Raw genomic sequence first — 8459 nt, 5'->3', positions numbered from 1 at the left:
CTTGTAATATTGAATTTTAAATTTAAGTTTTGAAAATTATTAAAAATTGTCAAAATAAAAAATTATTTTTCCCTCTTTAAATATTTATATATATTAATTCATTACATTTTCACAATAGATATCAGCCAATTATACAATGAATAGACCCTAGAAAATAAAATTGACTGATAATATCGTTTAACGTGGTTTTCATTTGAATATACTTGTAAATTAAATTTTATATTTTTTGGAACATTTTACTATTTTTTTAGATAAATAGAAAATTATAGTTTTGGATGGTTCAGAATTTTCAAATCAATTAATTCTCTACCCATCTAAAATAATAGTAAACAAATTATAATAAATATAAAATCTAGTTTACAAGTATATATTCATATGAAAACCATATAAAACAACTCAAATCAGACGTGAAGACTTTTAAATTAAAAATTTAAGTCCATAGCACGGACCAATATTCACATAATATCATAGCCTCGCTCTATCCAAAATATAAAATTTTACCATCTATCAAGTCTAATTTGAATGCTTAGGCAATATGTTCGCCAACAACTTTCACACATAATTTTTAATAAAGGGGGAATTCCTAAAAATATATGTAACTCGGGACTGAGACTCCAAGCTGACGACACGAACACAACGCACATGCGGTTAAAAGATACCTTTCTAGTTTCTTCTCCTTGTGCAAAGAATAAAGAGGAAAAGATGATGCTTCCTTGCAATGCTACCTACCTAGTTTCTTTAATAAAATACATACAAGTGATATATGTTTTTAGAGCAAAATTAGAGTGCGTGAGCACACTTTCAAAAGACTATCAGATTGATTTTAAATTATGAATTTAAATCATTAAAATTCAAGTACTTCGTGAGTGATACATGTATATGTAAAAAATTTAAAGTTTCGAATTCATTTAATATATGGTCAAGCGGTCAAAAAAATAATGAAAAAATAATACATAAAACAATTAAAAAAATAACTTATAAAATGTTCATTATTTTGACCGCTTGATCATGTACTAAATGAATTCGAAACTTTAAAAAATTTGCATGTACATGCATCACTCAAGAAGTACTTGGATTTCAACAGTTTTGATTCGTAATTCGAAGTCGAACCAATAGTCTTTTGGAAGTGTGCTCACCAATACTTCTTGGTGAGCGCATCACACCCTAGTTTTGCTCATGTTTTTATTAAAAAAATTAATTAGTTTTGTAATGATTTTCAGAAGGGAAAACCTTATGAACACGTGGACTTATTTTAATGCAACTTAAAAGATTGCTTAGTCACAATATAATTAAAAATTTTGAATTATATATAAAGAAATGTAATTGATTTTTTAAAATTTTTATATAGTTCAGTTTCTCATTTAATATAAATATGTATTGTAGCTTAGTGGTTATAATTTTGCATTGTAATTGTAAAGACTACAGATTTATATCTCACCTACTACACATTAGACATTTTTGCATATTATATTATGTTTCAACACTCCAAATCTAAATTTTCTATTTTTGTCTCTGATACAGCCTTGAAATTTTTACTTACATCATAATAAATAAATCAATCAATCAAAACACTCTGATTTTGAGAGAATTTCACATCTACTCAGACTGTAAGCCAATCTGTGGCCCCATTCTTAGAGAACTGCAGATTGACTTGACGGCTCTTCAAAAGCCCAAAAATATATTGTAATATTAAATATATTTAGATTTTGAGGAGCCTCCAAACCAATTCCCCCTCCCCTCCCACAAGAATGGGCATAAATGTTTTGATGGTCATTCCTTTAAATTGATTCATGATCAAAAGCTTGCTCAAAAGTTTAAAAAAAAAAAGAAAAAAAAAATGGAAAGGTAACTGAACAACGCAGAAAGATAAATCAACAACCGGTCCAACAAAAAACAGTAGCCTGTGCTCCTGTAAATTCTGATTTAGGTTAACCAGAAAACTGATAAAGATATGTCTTTGGTTAGGCCCAGTAATTACCAGTAAGTTTTTAATTAGGCCTTCAAAGGAAATAAGTGAAGAATCAAAACTTGGGCCTCTAAACAGCCCAAATATAAAACTGCTCCTTTATTCCCTGATTATTTGTGCTGATAAATTTTGTGGAAATTTATGATTTTGGTTATTAAATATTTCTAAAAGATCATATTAAGCATTTAGTTTTTAAACTTTTTTATGTCCTCTATGCAAACAAGTTTCCAAAAATAAAGGCACTTATAATTATAATTAAAGATAAACTGATGTTAAAAAGTTTGTTGAAAAATTAAGCAAATAATTTTACAGTAATAAAGGGGATCCATCGATAATACTTCTCTGTTTTAAACAAAAAAATTTAATTTATGTCTGGACTTAAAAAGAATGTTTATCAACTTCTATCTACAAACTAAGATAATCAAATATGAATTCTTTAATACAAATTAAAAATAATATATTTTTTTGTTGCGGATGGCCCAACGCCCAAAGTGTAACTGGTTGGAAAAACAGGTACGAAATTGTTGGTCTAACAGAGGTGGAAACTTACCAAACTGGAAAGTTGGAAAAGCTAGCCTCATGAAATTTCCTTTTGGTCTCAAGATTAAACACAAATTAGCATTGCTAACAATTTAATAAAGCAAAGCAAGAAAAGCAGAGCGTGTCACGTAAGATTGGAACAAACAAACGGCATGCTTTACTCGTCGATAATAAAAAGCATCAAAAGCATTTTCTTGAGCGGTTCAAAGGAAAATATATATAGATATTTGTACATTCTATGTTTACTATACCGTAGAGGTGTACAAATCTGTATAGCGGGTCAATATGCCAATAGATATCTCGTAATATGTACTACAGTAACAAGATTCGTAAATAATTTGTGAATTATTTGCGAATTATTCGAATTTGGACCTATGGCAGATTAATCAGCGTATAATTTTTCGTATTGTTCGCCTTTTTTTGGGAAAAATTCATCATTTCGCTCTGCGATTTCTCTTCCCTTAAAAAAAAGCACCTAGAGGCTAATGCACATGGTGGAATAGAGAAGGGGTCTCGTGTTGTTGGAGCGATGTGTGTGTGATTTTCAGCTAAGCCTTGTGCATGTGGTGAGGCCAGAGAATGAGTCTCGTATCTGTGTGGATGCAACCCGTGGTTTCCAGCTAAAAGACGATGATCTGAACCGCTCATTGTGTTTCAATACAAGAATTAATGTTGCTTGTTTTGACTAAGAACACAATCATCAATTAATGCTACTTATTTTGACCAAGAATATGACCGTCAATCTATTACTTCTTTTTACTCAAAAGATTTGTCATTTAATGCTTTATCAAATTTCAGTAATTCAAATTTTGAATTTGGATCTAAAATGTCTGAACTTAGTTCTTTGACTTAGATTCAATGTATGATTTTGAATGATTTTCGAATTATATCTGAATTACGAATTTTTGACTCCACTAAATCTTTTTCGAATAATTAAGTTGTCACTGTGATCTGTACCGGTACATTATATCTTATAGAGATAGCTACACAAAAGAACATCCTCTCTCTGAGTCTCTCTCTGTCTCTCATAAGTGCGTATTCTCTGAGATACCTCATATTTTGCTTGACCGACGTGTTTGATGCCTATTCGGGGGTTACGTAGGGGCAGTATTATTTGAGCTTTGATATTCGCACAGAACGTATTGTAACGGTTGGGATTTTCCAAAACGTCATGAAAAATATGAGATATCTCAGAGGATGCGAATTCGTCTCTCATGTCTGCCTCGTTCTGTGTAATTAATGAATCGATAAACTAAGAATTGTCTCTACTTGCTTGAGCGCCATTTGAGTGTCTTTATCTCTATCTCTGCTTCCTCTCTTCCCAAAATCTCAGAAAACAGAAGCCAAACCCTAGCTCATTAGCTTGGTCGAGCGATTTCTGAAAATCAAATTGAAATTTTCCTGTAATGAATCTCTCTTACTCTATCGGATTCCTCTTTCTGTTCATCTCTCAGGCTAGATCTCTCCAAATTATAACAGAGAAGCCTCCTCCCTTTGCCTTCTCCTTCGATTTCTCAAATGAGAAAGCATATCTTCAGCAAATTTCATTCAATGGTGGTGCCAAGCTCGCTTCCTCATCAGTGCGCCTCTCAGCACCAGCAGCCAGTGTCTTTTACAATAAGCCCTTGAGCTTGATAGGTAACAACCCGGCTTCGGGTTTTACAACCCACTTCTCTTTCTCTACAATTCCAGCAAATGTTGTGAACTTTGGGGAATTGGGTTTCTTTCTAATACCATACAACAATGGAAATGGAGATTCTTTGTTTAAGTCGAGTGAGGTGCTTCAATTGGAGCTACCCCCAAATACCATCTCAGTGAAGTTGATTTCAATTAATAAAACTGAGAACTTTATCAAAATCAATGTCGGTGCTGATTTGGTTGCTCAAAGCTCAGGTCTTTCAAGCCCCAGTTTGTTTGGTCAGTTGCATTGTTCAATAAACTACAATGGGATTTCTAAAAGAATGGAAGTTAGGGTTAGCGAATCTAAGGAATCAAAATTGATGAGTGCATTGCTCTCTTACCCTGTTGATTTAACTAGCCTGCTCTCAAAAGAGAGATTCTTCGTGGGTATGAGATATTCTGGCATGAATTCGACTCAGAGTATTACATTGAACTCTTGGAGCTTCTCAACAGATGATGGAGTGAGAATTCACTCGATTCATTCTGAGCCCTTGGATCCACGATCAATTGTGATCCCCTCAAGCGAGGATCGTCTTGCTAATCATAAAAAGAGGGAGTTCCCTTCGAGTTTTCTTGTCGTAATGTTGTTTGCGGTTGCTTGTGCAGTACTTCTGGTGTGGTACACAATTGTTTCTACATGGAATTCTGTATCTAGTGAAAGTGGTACATACCCGATTCAAGCTGGATACAGAAAGATCTTGATGCTTGAAGGCAAAAATGCTAATGGATGCTTGGAATTAGAGGACTTATAGATTGAGATTGTAAACCTCTCCTCCCTTTTCGGTGGTTCTTAATTTTTTTTTTGTGCTTGATTTTTCTTGTTCAAGTATAGTTGTATGTTGTGCCCAGTTTTAGCTATGTTGGTAATCAATCCAGTTTGAAGTGGTCCATATCTATGAGTTTATTATGAATTAATTGCATTACTACAGGCGTTAGTTGATTTTTATCATACAGATTCAAATCAGTGGGGGGTGTATTCTGTTAGTTGAATTTACACCAACAAATTAGCTATTCTGTTATTTTAATATCTAATTTGGGTTTGTAGTTACAAATCTTTTTATTTATTTTTTGATAAAATCCGGTAGAATTTCATCTTTTTACCTTTGAACCTTTTAATCCTGATTTACTTTCTTCCATAGCATTTCATTCTGCCAGTTAATGCGTAATGCAAATAACATAATTTGCAATTTCTTGCCTGCTTCACGGATCTAATGCAAATTTATTGTTAAAAAGTAGCTTATATGGCTAATATATTGAATTCAAAAGATTACGCAGAAACTTAATCAGAAATTGAACTTTTGGTACGTTTTAACAGGAACTAGTTGGCTATAAAAATTTGCTTTGATTTGCACAATAACAATCAAATCCAACTAGAATAAAATTAACTATTTAGTTAGTTTGCAAGAGTAGAACTAGGGTGTTAAGCTCACTAAAGTGTTTGATGAGCTTAATTTCAAAACTCTTTAAATCTGTTTCAAATAACGAATCTGAATTGTTGAAATCTACTTATCTTACGAATAATGAGTCTACATGTGAAAATTTTAACCATTCGAATTAATGTATAAAGTTCAAGTGGTCAAAAAACATTAAAAAAATTGCACTAAAATTAATTTATTGACTTTCTAATTTTAACCGCACTTTATACTAAACTAATTCGAATGTTTAAAAATTTCACATTTAGACACATCACGCACAAGATAGATGGATTTCAACAGTTCGGATTCATCATTTAAAACTAATTTAATAGGTTTTGAAGTTAAGCTCACCAAATACTTTGGTGAACTTAAAGAACACCCTAGTTCTACTCAGTTTGCAATACCACAAAAATAAACCTGATTTACTTTTTTTCCATGGTATTTCTTGTGGAAATGCAATTTTTTGCCTGCTATAACAAATATACGTCATGCTAAAAAGATTATGCAGAAACTAGTTAACTTTGATTTTGCATAATAACAATCAAATCCAACTTGAATGAAATTAACTATTTTTATAGCAAACAAACAACAATGTACTTAATTCATTAAAAGTTTGCAATATCACCCATATTCAATAAAAAAAACTACATAGCTAATAAAGGTAAAGACACATAACATAAGCAATATCCATGTTCAAAAACAGAAGCAAAGCAATACATAGGCTCCTGTGCTGCTGTCACCAGCTTCCATAGAAGCAGCAACTGGAAGTTGCAGCGAGAGAAGTACAACAAAAGCCAAAACAACAACACAGAAAACACATTTAGACCTCTCAATTTCTCTCTCACATTTCCTCTTGCCCCTCCTCTTCCTCATCCTCATACTCCAACTCCTCATCGGCCGTCGCATCCTGGTACTGCTGGTACTCCGCCACCAGATCATTCATATTACTCTCTGCCTCAGTAAACTCCATCTCGTCCATTCCTTCTCCGGTGTACCAGTGCAAAAACGCCTTCCTCCTAAACATGGCCGTGAACTGCTCGCTCACTCTTCTAAACATCTCCTGTATCGATGTAGAGTTGCCGATGAATGTAGACGCCATCTTGAGCCCTGTTGGTGCGATATCACACACTGTGGATTTCACGTTGTTGGGAATCCACTCAACAAAGTAAGATGAATTCTTGTTCTGCACATTGAGCATTTGTTCATCGACTTCCTTGGTGCTCATCTTGCCACGGTAAATGGCTGAGGCAGTCAGATAGCGGCCATGACGTGGATCAGCAGCACACATCATATTCTTGGAATCCCACATTTGCTGGGTCAACTCGGGGACAGTTAGTGCACGGTATTGCTGAGAACCACGGGATGTCAGAGGGGCAAAACCGACCATGAAGAAGTGCAGACGTGGAAATGGGATAAGGTTTACTGCCAGCTTGCGCAGGTCAGAGTTCAGTTGACCAGGGAAGCGGAGACAGCAGGTCACGCCGCTCATTGTTGCTGATATCAAATGGTTCAAATCACCAACTGCAACAAAAATGAAAAGAGATTTAGTCAATTAAAATTTCAATTGCAGCCAAGAACCAAAAAAATTGAGCTTCTATTTGTTATTTTATATCTCAAATAATTGTGCTTCTAAGTGTTATTTTATAAAATTTTTGAAAAATATTATAGTTTCAACCTTCAACCATATTTAACCCCCTTATTAAGCACCAATTTCGTCCTCAATTTGAAAGCTTGCTAACATTGACCCCAAAGAAATATTTCTGCCTCCACCCCAGATATTGGCACTACCTAAACCGTCAAATAATTCCAACCTAAATATCTATGGAAGGAAAAAAAATAGCTATAGTAAAGGAAAAAGAGAAATTACAGCTGGGTGTGGTGAGCTTGAGGGTTCTGAAACAGATGTCATAAAGGGCCTCGTTATCAAGCACCATACATTCATCAGCATTCTCAACCAACTGGTGCACGGAAAGGGTCGCATTGTAAGGCTCTACAACCGTGTCAGAAACCTTGGGCGAAGGGAAAACCGAGAAGGTCATCATCATTCTATCAGGGTACTCCTCTCTTATCTTTGATATCAGCAATGTACCCATGCCAGATCCGGTCCCACCACCCAAAGAGTGGCACACCTGAAACCCTGTACTCAAAACAATAATACTATGTGTTAATAGAAATTCCTTAATGAAAAGAGTGACCCACCAACTGTTTGATGAAATGCTTAATTAGAATATGTACCTTGCAAGCAATCGCAGTTCTCAGCTTCCTTTCGAACAACATCAAGCACAGAGTCGATCAACTCAGCACCCTCGGTGTAGTGCCCTTTTGCCCAGTTGTTTCCGGCACCAGATTGGCCGAACACAAAGTTGTCAGGCCTGAAGATCTGACCATAGGGCCCAGATCTGATGCTGTCCATGGTCCCAGGCTCCAGATCCATCAGCACCGCACGTGGAACATAGCGGCCACAGCTCGCCTCGTTATAGTACACATTGATTCGCTCGAGTTGTAGATCTGAATCGCCGGTGTACCGGCCAGTGGCATCAATGCCATGCTCGGCACAAACCACTTCCCAGAACTTGGCACCGATTTGGTTACCACACTGGCCTCCCTGGATGTGAAGAATCTCACGCATCTTTGATTTGGATAGAGATTGGAAAGAGAGAGAAAATTGATTTTAGGGATCTAAGAGAGCGAAGAGAGAGAAAATAAAGAGGACTGGTTTGATTTTTGAAGGGAAAAGAGGAAATGAGGAGCAAAGAGATCTGTGTGTATAAAACTAGTATAAATAAAAAGGAGAAATAACGGCTAGTCGGTGTTTTCGAGAAGGGTTTCTTTACTTTTCCAGTTTTATCAAATTAAAT

General features: G+C 35.0%; 2 protein-coding genes across 2 annotated transcripts; one reads left to right on the top strand and one right to left on the bottom strand.

Moving 5' to 3' along the window:
- Nucleotides 1-3753: 3753 nt before the first annotated feature.
- On the top strand, nucleotides 3754-5112 carry LOC144572677 (uncharacterized). Its single transcript, XM_078322340.1, has one exon. It carries the CDS (start codon nucleotides 3913-3915, stop codon nucleotides 4936-4938), a length of 1026 nt encoding a protein of 341 aa, XP_078178466.1. The 5' UTR covers nucleotides 3754-3912; the 3' UTR covers nucleotides 4939-5112.
- A 1058-nt stretch (nucleotides 5113-6170) lies between these two features.
- LOC144572077 (tubulin beta-2 chain) lies at nucleotides 6171-8459 on the bottom strand. The gene is made up of 3 exons (XM_078321476.1): nucleotides 7837-8459; nucleotides 7469-7738; nucleotides 6171-7122 (listed from the first exon to the last, which is right to left on the bottom strand). Exons 1-3 carry the CDS (start codon nucleotides 8228-8230, stop codon nucleotides 6443-6445), a joined length of 1344 nt encoding a protein of 447 aa, XP_078177602.1. The 5' UTR covers nucleotides 8231-8459; the 3' UTR covers nucleotides 6171-6442.

Source organism: Carex rostrata, chromosome 20 (genome assembly GCF_964058835.1).
Source record: "Carex rostrata chromosome 20, lpCarRost1.2, whole genome shotgun sequence".
In the NCBI taxonomy this organism is placed as follows: Eukaryota; Viridiplantae; Streptophyta; class Magnoliopsida; order Poales; family Cyperaceae; genus Carex; species Carex rostrata.
This window is presented reverse-complemented; position numbering and strand designations above follow the sequence as displayed.

What these genes read in the sequence shown, in the direction of transcription:
- LOC144572677 (XM_078322340.1), top strand. Translation starts at nt 3,913, where the DNA reads ATGAATCTCTCTTACTCTATCGGATTCCTCTTTCTGTTCATCTCTCAG.
- LOC144572077 (XM_078321476.1), bottom strand. Translation starts at nt 8,230, where the DNA reads ATGCGTGAGATTCTTCACATCCAGGGAGGCCAGTGTGGTAACCAAATC. An exon ending in GAACTGCGATTGCTTGCAAG is followed by an intron (nt 7,739 to 7,836) that starts GTACATATTCTA and finishes TTTTGAGTACAG; the next exon opens with GGTTTCAGGTGTGCCACTCT. An exon ending in CAAGCTCACCACACCCAGCT is followed by an intron (nt 7,123 to 7,468) that starts GTAATTTCTCTT and finishes TTTTTGTTGCAG; the next exon opens with TTGGTGATTTGAACCATTTG.